General features: G+C 40.0%; 2 protein-coding genes across 2 annotated transcripts in view; one reads left to right on the top strand and one right to left on the bottom strand.

Moving 5' to 3' along the window:
- Mkln1 (muskelin 1) overlaps positions 1-21839 on the bottom strand; it is a 107549-nt gene extending 85710 nt beyond the window's left edge. The window contains exons 1-2 of the mRNA XM_052173396.1: positions 21700-21839; positions 641-710 (exon numbers count right to left, since the gene is read on the bottom strand). Coding sequence (XP_052029356.1) covers positions 641-710; positions 21700-21797 — 168 coding nt within the window. The 5' untranslated portion in view covers positions 21798-21839. The remainder of the gene's footprint in view (positions 1-640; positions 711-21699) is intronic.
- LOC127678443 (sterile alpha motif domain-containing protein 1-like) overlaps positions 21132-21840 on the top strand; it is a 36721-nt gene continuing 36012 nt past the window's right edge. Inside the window, exon 1 of the mRNA XM_052173397.1 lies at positions 21132-21707. Within this exon, the coding sequence (XP_052029357.1) occupies positions 21330-21707 (378 nt within the window). The 5' untranslated portion in view covers positions 21132-21329. The remainder of the gene's footprint in view (positions 21708-21840) is intronic.

The following is a 21840-nucleotide window of genomic DNA, read 5'->3' as shown; positions in this document are numbered from 1 at the left end:
CTGCATAGACCATCTTAATATAGCACCGCACACCAGCACAATGGCTTAGCAGGTGAAGGTGCTTGCAAGATTCATGATGGAAGGACATACTCCCATAATTTACCCTTGCATCTCCACATGTACATACTCATCCACACCCAACAAATACACACACAAGTAAACATAATTTTTAAAAGATTACAATAATAATAATGTAACAAACTGTTGACTTTTTTCAAAGGCTCCACATTCAAAGTTTAACTTACTAACATTTACAGAATGATTGGAGCATAATGGAATGGGAATATAACCTGGCTTAGATCAAACCAGCACTCAAGTCCTTGTCTAACATTTTCTTCATAAGTTGGGTTTGTTATTTTAGAACAAAACAAAAACAACTTAATTTTGCATCCTTATTGATACATTAAAAATATAAATTAAAATTTAAAATTTTAGGAATTAATAGGAAGTAAAAGTGTCTCATCAAATCCCACATTTTTACCCATAAAATAAAAATTTAACAGACCAAAAAGGAAATGTAACTCACAATCCCCAAAACAAAAATCAACTCTCAATGACTTCTAGATAATGGAAAGCAATGGAGTAAGCGCCCATCTGTGCCAACCTCTAACAGGCTCTCAGGTGCTACATGCAATCTTACCTGGGGAGGATAGTTGCTCTCTGAAGACCATCTGGAAGACTGATCATTTGGCTTATCCACTAAAATGTTCCTAGAATTAAAAAAAGAAAGAAAACTGAAGTGATTAGTTAAAATAGTAAATCAATAGTCACAAAAAGGAAACAATCCACCATTATAAAACTACTAGAACGACCACAGAGTTATACAATGCTTGCGGTTTGCAAGAGAATAGTTAGTATATAACCATAAAAAGAAACACAGAAAGCCTCTAATTAATATAAGTTTTAAAAATCATTAAAAAGAATGCTGGGCCAAGAAGGAGCCAACCTGGAGGTATGAGAGAAGCTGGAAAAGACTAGAAACAAAATAAAGGCTGTAGCATGAGCTTATAACAGGAAGTATAAAATAATAACCAGAGTTCACACTGCCACAAATATCCCAACACAACCACACACACACACACACAAAAAAAAATCACACAAACCCAAACTGTGAAACTTTAAATATATGACTAGTATACTTCCAAACACTATCAACTAAAAAACAAACAGGGCTGGAGAGACGGCTCAGCATTAAAAGACATTGTTTTTGCAGAGAACCAGTGTTCAATTCCTAGCACCCACATGGAGGCTCACAACCTCAGGAAGACAGAAAGCTGTACAGAGGTTAGCTCCTTGGGATGACATGTTATAAAAAAGGGAACTGGATTGACAGTTACCCATGAACTCACAATCAGAAAGCACGCTAGAACTGAACACAGCATCAAGCAAACACCTGTAATCCCAATACACAAGAGGCTGCACAAGAACTGGGAGGAGAGGATGTGAGAGGGGAGAAGGGAAGAGGGAGAGGAGAGGGGAAAGACCCTAAAAGATCTTTTTTTTTAAATTTGAATAGACAACATATTAGGACCAGACTCAGAGGTAATACAGATTTCAGAATTAATTAGAAACGAAATGTTTTTAAATAACTATGATTATCACTTCGGCGTTCTAAAGAAATAAGTAGATAATAAATACGATAGGTAGGTAACATTAAAGAAAAAAATCTGAGCTTGGAAATATTCTAACAGAAAATTCCCAAGCTGAAAAGAGAAGGGAAAGGAGGGGGGGGGTCTGAGAAATCAAAGAACTATGCCATATGCACAGCTGCAGTAAAAGGACATGGCAACAGAAGAGATATTCAAGGCAGTACAGTGACTGAGACATTTTGGAAGCCAGTAATGACATCAAACCATCTATCCAGGAAGATAAGACAAAACCAAGAAATAAATGAAATCAACAACAATAGAAAGAAAAAAAGGGGAAGAAAATCTATATCAAGACTATACTGGTGAAGTTTCACTACTGTTGTGATAAAAATTATACCAAAACCAAACAGGGGAGGGGATGGCGTGTACAGCTTGGTGTTTAAGAAAAGTCAGGCTAAGAGCTCAAAGCACAGGCAGGACCGCGGGTAGAGGAGAGCTGCACACTGGCTTGTTCTCCATGGCCTGCTCAGCTTACCTGTGTTTTACACAACCCAGGACCACTTGCCTGTGGTGGTGATCAATCATTAATCAAGAAAGTGCCCCACAGGCATGTGCAGTCTAAACTGATGAGGCAATTCCTTAATCAGGGCTCCCTCTTCTTATGGGAATCTAGGTTTGGGTCAAGATGATAAAAACTAGCACATAGGCATAGCATTTTCAAACAGTAGAAAACCAAAACTACAGAGAAAGTCATGAAAAGGGAATCATGAAGAGTGGGGAAAAGTCCACTACAGAGAAACAAAGATAAGATTTGCATTAAACTTCTCATCAAAAACTCCACAGGCAAATAAAGGAACTATTTCAAGTACTGAAAGGAGAGGGGAAAGAAAGTAGAGAAGGCATACTCAGGGTTAAAGGTTTAAGAGGGGCAGGACATAGTGCGTGGATGGAGGAACAGACAAGGGTCATCAAAACTAAGGCTATATTAAAGATCCTCCACTAAAGGTATCTGAACACAAGCTCCCCATGTGGGTGAGCAATCATTTCCTCAGAAGACATGGTTTTTAAATGAAAACCTTAGTGCAGGAGTGGGATACTTCCTTCTAAGTTATTCATCAAATGTCCCATATGGCCCCCAACAATATTGCCACTGCTCGTCATGCCCACAAGAACTAGATCTACTTACTGCCCTTCAGCACACATTTTGACTACAGGACATACAGAAATCAAACTGGAATTGACCTGAAAACTTCCTCACAGACAGCTAATGTTCATAATGCTGGGAGGTGCTAGCAGGCAGGTAGGAGAGGCGAGTCATCAATGGTATTAGCCAGCAATGAATCCTGGACATTACAATACTAACTTACCAGGCAAGAAGTACCCATGTGAAGTGAAGTAATGGAGTGAAGATTATGGGATAACCAATCACTTTCTGGGTGGCTCTAAGCCCTGCTCCTCAGAAATCTGTGGTTCTGGAGGTCACAGGCTATGGGGGTGGGGATGAGGGTAGAGGCAACCCATGTCAAAATGCCTTCGAGATATTTGCTTATGCCCACAGATGAGTGCTGCTATCAACCCTGACCAGGGAAGCTGATTCTATAGCGAGCTACAATTAATGCAAAGATTCATAACTAGGTCAAAGTACTGAGAAAAAGTGACTCAAATGGGACAACTACTCCCCTGTTCTGCCAAGCTACAGCAACACAGTAAGGAAAGGGTAGAAAGAATGTACAAGTTGAAGGGTGGGGTGGAAACCTGTGAAATGCAGTATGCAGGGTGTGACATGGCTACTACATTCATGACCTCACTGCAATGGTGATACCTGACTACCTGCACAAAGTCAAGCCAGCCTTAGTCCACACTCTACTACCAGTACTACCTGGACTCAGGAAGGATTTTGTGGTTGTCATTTTATTTTTTTAAAAAAAGGATTGGGCATAAAGATGGGAAGAGAATATGTTGGGGTGTGTAAGGTTAATGTACACATGTATGAAACTACCAAAGGACCATTTTTTTTAAAAAAGTATGGGAACTTCCTGAGATGGGTAGTCCCAAAGCAGACTCCTGACTGTTCTGATCCTGTCACATATCCTGCACACCAAGACTGAGCTCATTCAGGAAGGAGAGGAGAATCCTGTCACCCTCAGTCCCTTCCCTACCCTTCTGCCAGGGGATGCTTCCCATAAAAGACCTTTTTCCCAGACATTAGTTCCTGAATCTTGGATAGCTCAGCTTCTAAAACTGTAATCCAATACATTTCCTATTACAAACCACCTAATCTGTGGCCCTCTGCTACAGTCAAATAAGAGAGGAATAAAATATATTCTGAAAATCTGTGTCTATACCACTCATAAGCAGTTTACTATTATTTAAAGCTAGAGTTAGATTAGTTACAAACATATATAACAAACTTTAGGGTAAGTAGTGTGATGGTTTGAATGAGACAATGCCTCAACAGTCTCGGGCATTTCAATGCGCGTGCCTTCCCCTTCCCCCCCCCCCAAGTTGGTAGCATGATTTGAGGAGGTTAGGCGATGCAGCCCCTTGGGAGGAAGTCTGTCACTGGAGGGGGGCTTTGAGAATAAAGCCTTGCCCTTCTAGTTGCTCTCCAGGAGGTTTCAAGCTTGTAGTTCAAGGTGCGTTTTCAGCTTCCTGTTCCTGCTCCCAGGCAGTCCCAGCCTCTGTGGACTCTAACCCTCTAGAAGTGTACAAAATACACTCGTGTAGTAACACAAGCACTAAAAAAATTAAGAGAAATGTAGTTAATATGTAAAAGAAAACAAAGTCACACTGGAGGCTCATTTCAAATCAGAGATAGAAAATGAAAAGATTCAAGAAACAAGAGTATGAATTGGAAAACAGTTTTACATATGGTTAGATATCAATCCAATTATATCAATAATCAATTTGTATGTGAATATCTGAAATAAACCAACTAAAAGCGAATGCTGGAGTGCGTGAGAATGACACCTGCTCAGACGCATCGCCTATGAGCGACCCACATAAACACAGGCCTCTGGTGAGTGTGAAGAGACAACGAAGGCACAGCATGTGTCCTACGCAGCAGGCGGGAGCCAGGTCCGCGTGTGTCAGGTGTGCTGAGGAGGGGATGTCATCAAGGATGGGGCACTAATGAAATGTGCTGATTCTTCAGGAAGACACAATTCTTAATGTGACTGTGCCAAACAAAAAGAGTGTCAAAATACTTAAGGAAAAAAATGTCAGAATTGCAAGAAGCACAATTATAATTGTAGATTCCCAGCCTCCCACTTTCAGCAACTGACAGATTCGGCAGCAGGAACTCAGAACAGTTCTGAACTACAGAGCACTATCTATCAGCTGGATGCAACAGACACACACAGAACATTCACCAATAGCGAAGTGCACGCTCCTCAACTCACACGGGAGCACTTACCACCACGGAAAACGTGTCAACAACTTACACGAGCAGCTCACAGACCTCAATGGGATTAAATTAGAATCACTCATACAAGACAACTAGCAAATCTTAAAATAGTTGGCATATACAACACAGTTCCAAATAATACACGAATCAAGGAAGCCTCAGGATAAACACAGAAATAAATTGAACTAGATAAAGTTTTTTTAAAAGGAAAGAAAACTTTCGGAAATGGTGCAATACTATGAAAATAACACTTAGCAGACATGTTAAATACATACTAGAAAATTAGGAAGATTGTAAAATCAATCACCTAAGATTCCACCCGAAGAAGCTAGGACAAAAAAATGTAACCATGAATATCTCAAAAAATAAAAAGCAAAACAAAAATTACAATAGAAATCAAACTAAAAATGAGAATTAGGGAAAAGAATGAAGTCACAGCCTGAGTACTTAAAAACAAAACAAAACAAAAAACCCAGACCTTTAACTATGGTAAGCAAGAGCAAAACAAAACAACAATAAAAAAAAACATATAAAACAGAACATAGAGATCACCATGGGTTAAGATGTCTTTATTGCTCAGAGTCGGGGGGTGCTGGGCAACCATGAGAAGGAGGCAGTAAAGGCCTGCCTGCCTGGCAGCAGCTAGGAGATCCAGGGGTCCATCTCCACCAGCACAGAGTAGCTTCCATTCCTGGCTTTAAGGCCCAACCTACTCCCTAGGACCCCAGCCCTGACCACTTCTTTCCAGCAACAGTGGAAACAGGAAAATAAGCTCCAAGAAAAGAGAGAGGGGGAGGGAGGGAGGGAGGGAGGGAGGGAGGGAGGGAGGGAGGGAGGGAGAGAGAGCGCACACGCACACCCGTGTGGGGTGTATGTGTGCCTGCCTGCTTGTCTATTCGTGTAAGTGACCACAGAAACCGAAGAGGATGTCAGATTCTCTGGAGCTGGAGTTACAGCAGTTGTACATCATCAAACATGAAAGCTAGAAATGGACACAAGACCTCTGAGATTACCAAGAGCTCTTTCCACTACCAAGAGCAGATTACCACTGAGCCATCTTTCTAGCTCCTGGACTTCTATTTTTTTAATTAACATATAATATTTATACTCTCTTATGTGACCACATTATAAATCAAATCTATGTGCAAATACAATGTATAATGACCAAACCAGAATACTCAGAACTTCTATCCCTGAAATATCAACACACCTATGATCCTGGGAACTCAAATCTTCCTCTTTAGTTATTTTGAAATGTACAATTAATTGTTCTAGATTATTTCCCCAATTTTGTAACATAAGAGAACTATAGCAACTGTATCTGTGTACTGATTATCCTACCCTCTGACTGCTTTCCCTTCCTAGCTTCTATTAAGAGCTATTGTACATCTACTATTATGTGATTAATGTCTTTAGCTTCTTCAATATTTGTCTTTCTAAGCCTAATTTATTTTAATTAATATAATGCCCTCAAGTTTCAGTCATGCACTGGCAGGATTGAATCCTTTCTTCTATGGCTAAACAACATTCTTCCTAACCCTGCTATCTGCCACACACATATATTCATGCAGGCACACACACACACAAACACACACACAGAGATACACATGCACATCTTTAAAAACAAAAATCTGTGAGTACACAAGTATGCCTGTGCATATGGATGTCATTTGTGTGTATGCCCTGGAGGCCAGAAGAGGACACCAGAACCCCTGAGACTGGAGTCCTGGATGATTGTGAGCTAACATGTAGGTGCTGACACTCAAACTCCACTCCTATGCAAGAGCAGCAAATGTTCTTAACCACTGAGCCATCTCTGTACCCAATTTTTAAAATCCATTCATCTGATGGACATCTTGGCAGACTCTGTAATTCTGGTTCCTGTGACTAGTGCTGCAACAAGCAGGTATATGGGTATCTCTTTGACGCAATGACTTTATATACCCAAGAGTCGGGCTGCTGGGTCATAAAGTTTTTCGAGGGGCCTCTATACTGTTCCTATAAGAGCTACACAATGTTATTACTTTCTTTCTTTCTCTCATCACTACCCACAATATACCATTATCCTTTCTGTAAATCCCAGGCAAGTTCTTATACCAATCTCACTAATCTACAAAAGCAAAAATCAGGCTACAGAAAGATTAAAATCTTACTCTGGCAAGGACACTGTTAAAAGGATAAAATGAGAAGATACAGCCTGGAAGAGCCTATTTATATGTTCAAAAAAGGACTTACATCTAAAATATTCAAGTATTTACAATGATTAGGCTTTTTTAAAAAAGCAAACAATTCATTTAGAAAACAGACAAGGCATGAATAACAACCCATTGAGTATATCCAAGGGGCAGATAAGCATATGAAAATGTGCAACACCACTAGCTATCACAAACATCTACAGCCAGTTATCTTACTTGCCTATCAGAACAGCTAAAATTAAAAAACAGTGATGGCTCAAAGGCTATGACCAACTCAGAGAAACGTCAGATGGCTGACAATGGCTCAATGGATAATGGCCTGATTTCAATCCCCAAGACCCACACAGTAGGAGAGAACTCTTACATGTTCACTCTCACACACATAGACAGATACACACACACACACACACACACCCCAGAGAAAATGGAATACCTGTATCCTAATGTGACCATAAAATGTTGCAGTCATTAGGAAACACATAGTTTCTTTGTGTGATTCAGTAACTAAACTCACTGGGCATCGCTGCCACAAGCCTAAATTTAGTACCAGCACTGAGAGGCAGAGGCAAGTGGATCTCTATGTAGGCCATTCTGGTCTACAAAGCAAGTTCCAAGACAATCAAGGCTACTTTGAGAAACCCTGTCTAGAAAAACCAAAAACCAAAACAAAACAAAAAACTAGACTCTTAAATACTGATTCAAGGGAAATAACATTTTATATCCAAATAAAAACCTACATACAAATGTTTAAAACTGTCTTACTTCTAATAATTCCAAACTGGAAACAATCCAGATGTCCTTCAATTGATAAAAATCAAACTATAGTATACTTAAATGAAAAGAAATACACGGCTTTTATTTGCTTGAACAAAAACAAATAAAAATGGCTACTCAAATTAGAATAAAAGGACTAAAGGGACAGATATGAAGTTGGACAGCTTAAAATTTGAAACCGCAGCAGCTGGACAGATGGCTCCTAAGATAAAAGTACATGTTGCTCCTGGAGAGGACCCAGGTTGGGTTCCCAAGCCCCTAATGGTGCCTCACAACCATGCATAGCTTCAGTACTAAGGGATCAGATACCCTCTTCCCACCTCCACAGGCAAGCAGCATATGGTACGCACACATATAGGCAGGCAAAACACTTTACACATATCTGTATGTGTGTGTGTGTATATATATATATATATATATATATATATAAAAGAAATTATATTTGAAGACACACTTTGTTTATACCAAATAGCAAAAGGGGAAAGTGGTCATTATGCTAATACTATTAGGAAATATTGCCAACACGGAGGGTAACAAATGGGGCTAGAGAGGGAAGAGTGCTTTTCAATCTTTCAGAGACCCAGAATCAGTTCCTAGCACCCACACAGTGGCTAACAACCAGTTATCACACCAGTGCCAAGGGATCAATGCCCTTTTCAGGCCTCTGCGAGTACCACCATGTACTTGGTGCATAAAAACACACAAGCACACATACATACACATTATTTTTTTTGTTAAATTAAATAACAAATGTGACATGAAAAAAATACAACCTGGCAAATCCAATCTAAAATTAAAATAGTCTAAAGTGCACATTATTTTCTCTTTAAAAATTACTTCCTAGATATATATCCTATAAAGGTTTAAAAAAATGATAATCCGGTACCAACAATTTTTCCTAGCTTTCAGTTATACATTCTAAATATCGTCCTTTTACTATCGTGTATATAAAAGACGTATTTCCTATGTCAAAAAAATCAAAATAATAATGAGGCCACGTCAGAGGAACATAGGAACAAGCCTAGAGAGCCTCCAACTGTCCAAAGTCTTTACAATCTGGCATCAAAGGTAATGACTACTAAAGCTGTTTAAATGGAGGAACTACAGAGACGGTTCGGCAGTTAAGAGTATTGGCTGCTCTTCCAGAGGCCTTAGGTTGGGCTCCTGGAACCCACATGGCAGCTCACAACTGTCTGCAACTCCAGTGCAGGAGTCTCACACCCTCTTCTGGTCTCATCAAGCACCAGGCATGCACTTGGTGCAAGAGGCATACATGTAGACAAGTCATCCACACATATAAAAAAAAATTAACTAATGAACAAACGTTTTCTTAAAAACCAAACCACACATCTAGGGAAATTGCCAACTTAATTTACTATTCTGCAATTGGTCATTAAAAAGAATGAAGTAAGCACTTACCTTGCTTTCCAGTTGACCTGTTTGCAGTAACCAAAAGCTCTTATCATTGAGAGTGATTTCTATACATAAAAATCAACTAGTGTTTGTGGTAAGGCCTTGGGTTTGATGACAAAGGAAGGGGGGGATGTAACTAACAAGTGTAAAAATAAAATAATTACTTATGTCCAACTTTCATACCTCTCATTAAACATTTTTATTCCAACAATGATTATCAATGAATGTTAATACCAGTAATAAAAAGCCAATGGGAAATCCTACCAGAAATTACCACCAGACTATGCATCCTGAAGTATTAATAATACAAAGTACATTATACCAGCTAGAGGGTAGTCTTTTAAAAAAATAATCAAAATATAATTTCCAGTATTGTTTAAACTAGACAAAGTAGTTAAATGCTACTATGAAAAAGCAACTAAACATACACAAATATAAAAATCCTTTCAGGGCAAATAACAGTTTCTTTAAAAATAGTAGTTGGTAAGGCTAGGGATAGAGCTTAAGCTCGCAGCTTGCTTAGCTAGTAGCATGCACAAAGCCCTAAGTTCAATTCTTAACACCCAATACACTAACTGGGCATGGTAGCAAACACCTATTTGCTCAGCAATATGAAGGTAAAAGGCTAAGGATCAGAAGTTTTAAGTCATCCCTGGCTACAGTTTGAGGATACCCTAGGATATATAAGAGCCTGTCTTAAAAGAACAAAACAAACAAACAAACAAAAAAACAAATGAATTTTTTAAAAAAAATGGCAAGAGGATGGAAAGACGTCTTGATAAAAGAATTTCAAAGGGACATAACAATATAATGAGTGTTCAGATTCTGATTCAAACTGTGAAAAGAGAAAGCTGTACAGGGAGGTGACATCAGTTGTTACTAAAGCATCATTGCTAATTCTGTAACTGATGAAGCTATAAGGAGAAAACATCTCTAGCACAGTGGTTCTGAAGCCTCCAAAGGTATTCAGACCTTCCTATGATCTATCTCTGTTGCAGGATGGCCTAGAGACTTATTTCAAACAACAGTACAAAGAGATGACAATGTAGTTCCATTTCTAAACCCTAGATAAATAAAAGTGACTTAGCTCCTACTGACCATCCCTAGCTGGCTTTGGCAAAACAGAACATGACCAACGTCCTGTAAGAGACTTGAAGCAGAAGACCCTTCTAAATATGCCCAAACCCTTGATACTTAAGAATCATGTAATAAATGTATTGTTTTAAGCTGTAATTTGTGGCAGACTGTTACTAAGGCAAAAAATAATGTGGTGTGCCCTTCCTCATTCATACTGAAGTATTTAGGAGTGAAACAACTTAATTTAAGAAATACCAGAAGAGAAATAGGTAAGTGCAAATAGAGACTGGACATTTTGGAATGCAAACAGGTCACTGTAGTACAAGGAAAAGTTGACTCAGCTTATTATCACCATGGAATTGATCATGTTTGAGCCTGTAATAATTATCTCTAAGGATTCAAAGCACTCTGGGGACACAACCATGCATACATACTCCACACAAGAAAACAAGAGTAGCCACTGGGGAAAGCATGCCAATGAAAGAAAATAAGCATTCCAATGCAGATGCTAGATAGGGAAACTCTCCGTGGTCAAAAATCAAACTGAAAGATTGTCTCATATATATTCCAATACTAAGAATTACCCTGCTACAACCTAAAGCAAAAATTATTAAAAGTGGACATGACTTGGGAAAGGTTTACTGCTTTTAGTATACACATTCATTTGTATTAGACTAAACAACAGTATATACAAAGGGTTTATAAATATTTAAGAGATCAAACTATTTCCAGCCACTGTACAAGTTTCATTTATATGTAGATGAAGACTTTTTTATATGTAAATGAAGATGTAGATGTATATGTAGACTTTACTAAGATAATCAGAATTAAATTCTGACTTTATCAAATCCTCAAACTATCTTTTCTGGGCAATCATTCAATTTACCGTGTTACTGGGGTGGGATGCCTGACTTTTAAAATTTATTCTAAAACATCTTAAATGACGTGATACAGAGAGGAAAATGGGGATACAGAAGTAAGGCTAACTGTTAAAAGGTAGCAGCCAGACTGAGTCCGGGAAAGGAGAGTGCAGGGAACAAATGTAAAGAAAAGTATAATAACACACATGCATGTAGAAACCAAATGAAACCCATTACAGTATATGCTAACCTTAAACATGTCTCTTTTTCTGTTCTATCAATTTTATGCCATCCCTTTCTAAATGACCATTAACTCCTAAACTGCTCACACTGCATGAAAAGAGAGAAAATCCTTGTGAAGGGACTCATGTAGAATTTTCAATACCCGGACTGGTCAGAACACCTCCTTCTTCAGTGCCCTAGCACACCGCACTTCCCAAGGCACCTCTCCTTCTTTCTAGAGCTGGCTGTCCTCCCTCAGTGCAGTTCACTAACTTAAACTGTCCTGAGAGGTCAAGGGAACTTAGACTAACCCCAAGCTACTCCCTCACTGACAACACACTCCCAAGAAAATATCTTTGACCAAGACTGAAGTCCTATCATAGATATTGAAAAGTACTTTTCTGTGTCATTCTTCAGAAATACTCCAAAGTACTCCACAAGTATGTTACAAACTATATTAACTATTCTTACCTTAAAACTGTTAAAAATTTTTAATACCATATACTAAACTTTAACACAGAGGAGACCACCAACCATAAAACCTTTTTGTCTGATTTTTGTGACAGATTTCAAGTAAAATTTCAAGAGCTAAACTTACCTGATATCTTCTAAAGCTTTTTTTTAACATATAATTAGCATGTACATATGTGCGTGTATACGCATGCATGATGGAGGAACAGGATGTGCCATAACTTGTATGTGCAGGTCGGAGGACAACTGTGTGGAGGCAGTCCTCTCCTTTCGTGGGTTCTTTGGATCAAACTCAGGCCGTGGGCTTGTGTAGCGAGTGCTTTTGCCCACTGAGCCATCCATCTCACCCACCCCGGTATACTGAATAATATGCTCTTCTTAAAGCCATTCTACAGATCTGTTCATGTGAAATTAAATGAGTCCACAACTAGATCACAGTCACAGGATTGGGCAGAGCTATTTAACTGTGTTGGGGCTGAGAGCTGACAGCCTGAAGACTAGAACTTTATCAGGCTAGGGGGCAACAGAACACATTTCAGAATCGAGGTCCCTCAGATGTCCCTAGAGAGGCTGGCTGCCACACCCACTAGCTTCCTCTCCTGACTGGACCTGCCAAAAAGGAACACAATTGCCTCAGTCTCTCAGTGAAATCTCACCAATTAGAGAAGATAAAATTCTTATCACAGGGACGAAGATTGAACTCTGTCCATATACTTAGCCACACTTTTTCCAATACCACTTATCTTCTATTTCAATCCCATAAAATAATTTACAAACCACTGTCATCTGTTCTGTAGGCCCAGCAGACTTTATTGCAAGCCACAGTATGTTCTCCAAGCCCATTGAGTTCTACTAAAACGCATTACTAATTTCCTAAAATGACTAACATTCCCCCATTTCCTTCTCCTTTATAGAAAAGGAACACATATATTATGCTGCAGTAGTAAGTACACAGTGGTTTTCCCCCAAGATTTGACTTTTCTCTTTTGCATATCAATAAAATAGTAGACCTTTTCTATTCGTTTATTGCAACAACACTTCAAAAGACAGGAGGGTAATTTCCTTACGCACCTAAAATGTTCATGCTTTCCTCATCAATCCCTAAGAGGTTTATATGGCACATCATGTTATAGATAATGTACATAAATTCACAGTGCTTTACTTATCTGCAAATTATATAGAATGTGAGCAATTCAGAGATGACTTTGAAGTCAAGATTATAGGTGAATAACCATCATCCTTGCTCAACTTTCAGACAATTGAGCCATTAATCTTTTACCAGCAAATAAAATAATAGTTTAAGGACTAGAGAGATGGCTCTGAGACTAGAAAGTGTTTGCTGCTTTTCCTACACTCATGTCTGGGGACATATGACTCCCTGCAACTCCAGCTCCTGAGGATCTGAGGCCCTCATCCATGTTCTAAGAGTGCCAGAACTAGCACATAGGTGTCACAATTCATGAACACACAGAGAGATACATAAAAATATCCTTAAATGAGAACAGTTCAAGTCATATATGCTAGGATGGTCCTAACAAGCTGGCCAATATTTTAAGAAACCCAAGTCTAAGACAGCTGGCCCAGTGAGTTACAGCACCTGTTCAGGAAATATATTCTTGTCTGCCCCTTCTCAGTAAGGCAACACCTGACATCTCCTCTCCAGTGGATCATTCATGGACAGGCATATCATGGTAGAAAAAAAAAATCTTAAAAAGCCAGTTTAGACTGACATTGGGACCAAGTACAGCCAATGCCAACCTATGCTTATGATGACCTGCCAGGAAAAATTCCACCTTGCATACTCAAGATAAGATTATGATCTTAAAATTATGGGATATATATGCAGATCAACCAAACTTATATAGCAGCTCATTTGCCAATCAGGGTAAGAATCCATCCCCTGGAGGTTGTCTCCTCACGTCCACCTACATTCATAAAAAGAACTCCCAAAAAACAACTCCCAGCTCTTGAATCACAAGCTTGCTTGGCCCTGCTTCCATTCTGTGGAGTGCTCTCTACACTTTTACTCTCCTTTTTTAATAAATGTATACTTTTACCCCTCCCTTTTTGTGTCTTGTTCAATTCTCTGTCCGAGACATAAAGCCCTGAAACTCTAAACTCAGCCTATGGTATCTTCAACTCAGGGACTCTAATGAACAACGCCGACTACAGCACAGTCAGATACTCTCACCCTCACCTTCAATGGGCCCAAGAATTACCCACGAGTCAACAAAATACCCTATACTTTGTGATAAAAATAGCCAGAAATCTGAAAAGCTCTAATTGCAACTCAAATGCTATAATATAGGAAGAAAATATTTTTAAAAATCTGTCTTTAAATTTATCATCCAAAGTATCACAGACTGTTGAAAATCAAGACTTCATTCAACAAACGTGAGAGACCTAGATATATGAATTTTCAACTACCCAAAATTCTAAGCTCTGGGAGAAATTAGAAGTTATTTTCAACACTTTAAAAACGTATGCCTCAGTTTATATGAGGAGCGAGTTAATAACCAACTTTCAACCCTTTCAGAAATATCTTACTCATATTTTATATATAAACAATATAAATTTTGTTTGTTTTGAGACAGGGTTTTTCTGTTTTTATGCTGGCATGGAACTTGTTATATAGACCAAGCTGGCTTCATACTTGGAGATCCACCTGCCTCTGCCTCCTGAGTGCTAGAAATAAAGGGGTATGCCACAGCCTTAAGTAATATAATTCTAAAAGTCAATTTTCAACCAATTTCTCAGCACTAATATGTGAAAATATGTACATTAATAGGGAGGAGCAAAGGGTCTTCAAGGATCAAAGTATGGAGCACACACACCCAACCACATTCACACCCAACCACATTCACACACATTCACACACACACACACACACACACACACACACTCACATACACTCAACAAAAATAAAGGAAGATAAAAGACTAGCCTGTCACAAATAGTAGTGCAATTAAATTAATAACAAGATAATATAATCCCATATGGTCATTTCAATATAGAGTTTTTGTGTATGAAGTTATATTAAGTAGGTTTTTTAGGCACTTCTTTTTAATAACAAAGGAAAACAGAACTAACAAAAAATAAATCTGATAGTTCCTCAAATAGTTAAATCCAAAAATTCTACCCCTAGGCATACATGCAAAAGAAATAAAAACATTACACTCACATAAGCAATGTTTATGGAAGCATTGTTTATAATGTATATATAGTCCAGATACCTATTAACTAATAAATACACAAACTGTGATACCTCTATACACATTCATCTTACCAGTCAGAAAACACATATGACCCTGACACATGATATAGATTGTGACTTTAAAAACAGGATCCCAGGAAAGCCTTCCATCTTTCCAGCTATACAAAGGACCTGGATCAGACATCCCTCAGAGACAGAGACACTGCAGCCAGCGCTTATAGAGAGAAGAGTGGCTAAGGGGTCTGCGCTCTACAGATTACAAAACGGTGTGAAAATGACTACAGTCACAGTCACACTTACCTCTCACTATACTAAACCTCACTAACTTGGTTACTTTAAGTAGTTAAAATGTACTGTACATAAATTATATGTTAATAGCAATTATTATATTAAAAAAACTAAAAACACTTGTAATCAAGGAACTAGAAGAAGCCATATCCTAAAAGTAATCAAAATGCCAGTAATAATCTTCTAAATTATTCAGCTTTTTGGCAAATCAAATTCTGCATTAAACTGAACTAGAAATAAAAGTCTTATTAGAAATATCTATAAAATCTTAAATAACTTCATAATAAATGTCTCAAAGGCACAGATTAGAAACGCTATTCCAAGTCCTTCCAAATATTATATCCTTCCCCACTTTGTTTAAGACACCCTCAACCTTTGTTGAAAACCACTTAATTGTTAAGACATTTAAAATAAATTATTTATTTTGAACAAGTCGTGATATTCCACCCCTGAACCAAAATAACACTTAAAAAAGAGAAATATAATTAAAATAGCTAGTTGATTCACTCATCTATTCATTAATAAACATTATGCTCAGATACAATGATGGGGTTGCTACATACTTCTTATGGAGTTCATGATCCAGTTGGCAGAAATAGCTATTAAGAAAGTAACCATACAAATAGGAACATAGCTAAAAATTGTAACATGTGATGTACCAGACAGGCACATATTCAAGTATTCAACCATAGAGGTGGGGGACAGGTGCCAGACTTAGGGAGGAAGATTGGGGTACACAAGGCATCCTAGTAAAACAGTATTTCAAGGGACATCTGAAGAAAAGGAGTAAAGTCTGGTAAGTCTTCTCATGGAAACCACCTAGATCAACGGGAGGGGCAGTGGACAAGGAAAGGAAGTGGAGGAGCACGGAAAGCTGCCTCAAGTGAATGTGCAGTCTTCTTCATCTAAGTCCATCTGTTCACAGCAAGCACGTGGTAATAGTAAGTGCCCATCTTTGATACTTCTCGAGGGCAGTGAAGAGACACCATGACCAAAGCAACTTATAAAAAGTATCTAACTGGGGGCTTACTTACAGTTTCAGAGGTGAGTTCATGGCCATCAATAGCAGGGAGCACAGCAGTAGGCAGGCACACAGGGTGCTGGGGCGGGAGCTCAGAGTTTACAAGTTGAAGGCACAGAGGGAGAGAGGGAGAGAGGGAGAGAGGGAGAGAGGGAGAGAGGGAGAGAGAGAGAGGGAGAAAGGGGAAAAGGGGGAGAGGGGGAGAGGGGGAGAGGGATTGGGGAGAGGGGTTGGAGGCAAGGGGGAAAGAGATAGACACAGACAGAAACTGAGCCTGCCATGGAAGCCCACCCCCAGTGACACTCCCCCTCCAACAAGGCCAGGACTCTAACCCTTCCTAAACAGTTCACCAACTGGGAACCAAACATTCAAAGATATGAGCCTATGGGGGCCATTCTCATTAAGACCACCACAGTCATGATCTTAATAATAAAATATACTACTCATAGTGAATATAAGGATATTCTTAAAGTATTAAATACTAACCGTCATAAGCCAAAAGACTGACACTAAACCCAATTATCTCCCCTCTAAACATGCCTTTAACATAAATAGATTTCCACAAATGTTCTAATAAAAGAATAATACAAAATCATATTACAGGAATGGAAAAATACCATATAACAAAAATTAAATTTTCAATTCTAGATCTTACAAAAAACCAAGTTTCAAAAGAGACTTACAGATCAACAAAACCAAAAGTAAAACACAACTAAGTAACTGCTAGTAAGCAGATGCCTAAGTCAGTGTAAGATAGACACAGGTCTGCAAGCACAGAAAGGCATGCAGTATCTTTTTAATATGCAGAAGGAAACTGAAATCTGCCCTAACCCTAATTTAATAGCAAAATACTCAAATCTTGAGATAGCAACTTGGCTTAGTGGGTACTTGCCACCAAGCCTCATGACCTGATTTGAATCCCCAAATCTATACAGTGGATGAAATGAACCAGCTCCTGAAGTCTCTCCTCTGACCTCCACACATCTCCTTCTCCCTCCCTATTTCATTCACCCTCTCTCTAAATGAATAAATGAACATGATTTTGACAAATCCACATGTTGTTAAAAAGAAACAGATCTCAAATATGCAAACATAAAATATGCACAGAAAGAGGGCTAGACAAGTGCTGTCTAACATGCATGAAGTCTTGGGTTCCAATCACCAGCACCACCAGGAAAAACTAAGCAAAGGCTACACCCAACAAAAAGTAGCTCAAATAACATAGACAGAACTACAAGTAGATTTTAAAGGCAAGAAACACATAATATTATTAGAGATAAAAGGGGACATATTATAACTTTCAAAGGCCCAATTTACAAGAACAATACAGCTGTAAGCCTGTATGCATCTAGCACAACTTCAAAACATACAATTCTTAAAGAATTAAAAGGAAAAATGTAGATTCATAACCACAGAATTACTGAGGTACACCTCTCTGTTATAAAAACAGAGAAAAAAATAACAACCAGTAAAACCAGGAATATAGCTCAATGAAAGAGGACTTGCCTAGCACACAGAGTCAAGTGATGCTGGTCAGCTGGAACTAAGAAACTAGTGGTGATTAAGAAGAGACCAGCATCAGTGAGTGAAATCTTCTCGGAGTAATTTCTGAGAGCACGGAGACAGCCAAGGATGAACTCATGTTGATGGCCAGCCTTGGCACTGTGTAGGAGTGACCCCAGATGGTGCCAGTGTTGAAGACATGAGGGGGTCATGAGGGCAGCTGATGCTTGGCACCGTGAAGAGCCTGTGAGAGGCTGTTTGTTAGAGTGTAGTCTAGTTCTAGCACGGTTTTGGGGATGCTAGCACCATGGGGTGACCACCAAGAACAGCAGCAGCAGAGGATTGGAGATGGATGGAGCTTAGAAGCCAAGCTCTGTGCTCCAGAGGGCGGAGCGGGAGAAGTAACCCAAGCGGATCCTGTCCTTCCAAGAGAGCACAGAGCAGTCATATCACAGAGTGAAACAGCTTGTGCGGGGAAGGGGAAGTCGGAGGGCCCAGGACCAGAGTCCTCTCTCCAATGCTTTTAGACCCCACACCTAAGCAAGGTAACCTCTCTAAATCCTGGATTCCCTAGCTGTAAAATATAATATAGCATTCATATTGCTGGGGGAGGGGGGAAGACTAAACATATCTAACTGCACAGAACAGTCTGAGAACAGAAGATACTTAATAATTGCTTGTTATTGGTAGAGTTGTTTTAAAATAAGAACTAGACAAGCCTCTGGAAAGCTGTATGATGCGAATGAGTATCTTACATATGGTCCTCAGCTTCCTCAGCTGTAGAACATATGAAACTCACTGCACATCTGTGCTCAAGATTAAACAAACTATATGAAAAAAGCATCTCAGGAACACTAAGTACCCAATACATTATCACCAACATCACTACAAACCTACAACAATAAACATTTAAACTACAGATCAATGATTTATAAAATGTTTTTACATGTTCAATAGTATCATCTATCACTTGCATGTACCTCTCTTAATTCCAAAATTAGGTATAAGTTTCAGAAGAAAAAGTAAAATATAGAAAAATTCATTTAAACACACTAAAAAATAAATGGCCAATGAGTTAGCTTTAAAATAAAAAAAAAAGTATGATCTTTAACTAGATTTGTTTTAACATTTTAAGGTTCAAATCAATCTTAGGAATTAAAAGGAGAAATTTTTCTCTACATTAGAAAAAAAAAATAGAAGTCCTAGAAAGAAATCTGAGGTTGAAATTCTTTTGATGACTTCATGGGGAGAGAGTCCTACCCATATGTGGTATATGTGCACCTATGTGTACAGATAACTCTGTGTGTGTGTGTGTGTGTGTGTGTGTGTGTGTGTGTGTGTGTGCTTTTAACAGAATCCCTTCTGATCTCCACAAACCCTTAGACAGAAGCAGTAAGGAAAGCACACTGGGTCATGAACTGTGGAGCAGACTCTCTGGATTCAACTCTGCCCTCACCTCAGTGGATGACCATAGGCAAACTGGAACCTCTCAGGCCTGTCTCCTCATCTAGAAAATGGAGATTTGAGGTCAAGGGTGACAACACAGATCTTATACAGCCCAGGCTGGCCTTAGCTTTACTATGTAGCTGAGGATGAGCTTACACTTCTGATTCTCCTGCTCCCTCCTGCTTCCTAAGTGCTTCCATTACAGGTATCTCCTTCCAGGTCCAACATTTTGGGATTCTTTAAAAGACTGTTTAGGTTTAAGTAAGCTAAAAACACTTCAAGTATTCATTAATAGAAATTAGCATATGAAAGGCATAAGTAATCACCATTTTTTGTGATTGCCTAGATTTCTGTCAACAAATATTAGCTCTTTTCTGAATAGTTTTAACAAATGGCTGGCTAGACCTTTAAAAAAAATCACACCTGCTTAAGACATTACATAATGCCTTTCACTGTTTCACCCATTAGAGGTGATTTGGGGGGGGGGGGATTAATCTCTTTCTTAAACTTCCTGTCATACAAAGATGTAACATCTATATTTGCTAACCTAAGTTCAGAACCAAGAATTTCACAACTAAGGCAGACACACACCAGCCTGCCTGACAAAACTCTCAAACACAAGCAAGCTTTCTAACTCACACTACTTCAAAGGAAAAACTTCGGATTACTGAACTCTAAAGTGCTTACAAATAGAAACTACACTATATGTTTGAAATGTCTTTGGGGTTAAACAAGATGCACTAAGTGGCAGTACTAAGTGCAAAAAAATCCTGTTTTCTCTGTGCCCTCAAGGAAGCTACAGCAATGGCTTCTTCCAGCTGCAGTCCAACTGTAACAACAGGTGCTGAACACTCCAAACTGGAGGCTGACTAAAGCCACTATCCCACCAGATCAACTCCTTTTACAAATGCCTCCCCCCCTTAACATTCCCATACAACTGGGATTTGGGATATCCAAGTCTCATGCCTACACCAGAATGTAAAGAAATGGCAGACAACCCAAAGTCTAAGTAATATAACTAAGGACCGGGGGTGGGAAAAAACCCAAGTAGTGACACACCACCAACTCTCTTAACCTAGACACAGAAAACACTATCTTCAGATTCAAAGGCGTTGGTCAAAACAAACAAACTAAAAAAGACCCCAAAAACAAATAAAAAACAACCCCCCCCCAAAAAAGCCACACACACACACATAAACCAAACAAACAAAAAACCCAGAGGTTCACATCATGAACAGCCACAAGTCCACTTCAACTTAAGGTCAATGTTTATCCAGCTCACCCTCTTATTAAAAGTTGGGATCCAACATCAATCAGAGATGTGGCCATGTACCAACCATCAACAGGCCACAACCGGCCAGATCAGACCACAGGTCAGCCAGCCTTCACTGGGTCAGAGCTACAACGCTTCGATGCCAACCCTTGATCTGGTGACTAGGAGGAGGGCAGGTGGGCAGTCAAGGGAGGCTAACTATTCTTCACCTGCAGCTCCTCTAGTCCTGACTGCCTGGACTTGAGAAATCAAATCTGAACAAACGTGAGGAATTTTTAAAAATGCAAATGGAAAACAATCACCGTTCGGTACACTGCCGAGATGTAGCAATTTTATTCGAATAGCAACAGAAAACTGTACCAGGTTGTTTTGTTCAGAAAGCCATTTCTGCTGAGATGGTTGTTCCCTAGGACGAGCAGCACTCCTCCAGACCTGCCCTCCTTCCCTATCTTTTTTCAGAACTTCCAGCCCCCAAAGCAAAGACACCCCTCTGCCAGGACGTCCTCCCAAGTTCTTGCCAGGATGCGGCCGGACTCCTCAACTTCTCTCGCCACTCCTGCAGAGCTAAGCACTTTCAATGCGGGCTCAGGAACGGCGCTGCACGTCCGAGCCGTACTGGAAGGACCCGGCCCCCCGTCGCCCTGACCACCTCCGACGGCGGGGGCGGCTCGCCTGCGGCCCGGGCCCGGAGCCCCGCTCCGCCTTAACTCCCGCTGCGGAAGCCCGCCTCGCCGCCACCCCGAGCTCGCTCCCGGGGCCTTCACCCTGGCCTCGGCCCGCCAGGCCGGGGCTCTCGGCCGCCGCACCGAGAAGCTCTGGAGGCCGCGCGTTCCCCTTGCAGGCCCAGCCTGGGCCTCTCTCGGCTCCGCTCCCCACACCGCACGCTCTGCCCGGCCGCGCTCTCTCCGGGCAGCTCCGACAGCTCGAGCGCAGGGCCCCGCACTTACTCGGGAAGGTAGGTAGAGGAGAAGGAGCTCCACTTATGCAGCGCGTAGGGCAGAAGCCGGCACTCGGGCGCCGCAGCAACAGCCCCGCCAGCCGCCATCTTGTCAGCACCGTAGCGGCCGCCGCCGACCGCCAGCCCTGCC

The sequence above is a fragment of the Apodemus sylvaticus genome, chromosome 2 (assembly GCF_947179515.1).
Source record: "Apodemus sylvaticus chromosome 2, mApoSyl1.1, whole genome shotgun sequence".
NCBI classification, from domain to species: domain Eukaryota; kingdom Metazoa; phylum Chordata; class Mammalia; order Rodentia; family Muridae; genus Apodemus; species Apodemus sylvaticus.
The sequence above is the reverse complement of the archived record's forward strand: the minus strand, read 5'-3'. Positions and strand labels throughout refer to the sequence as shown.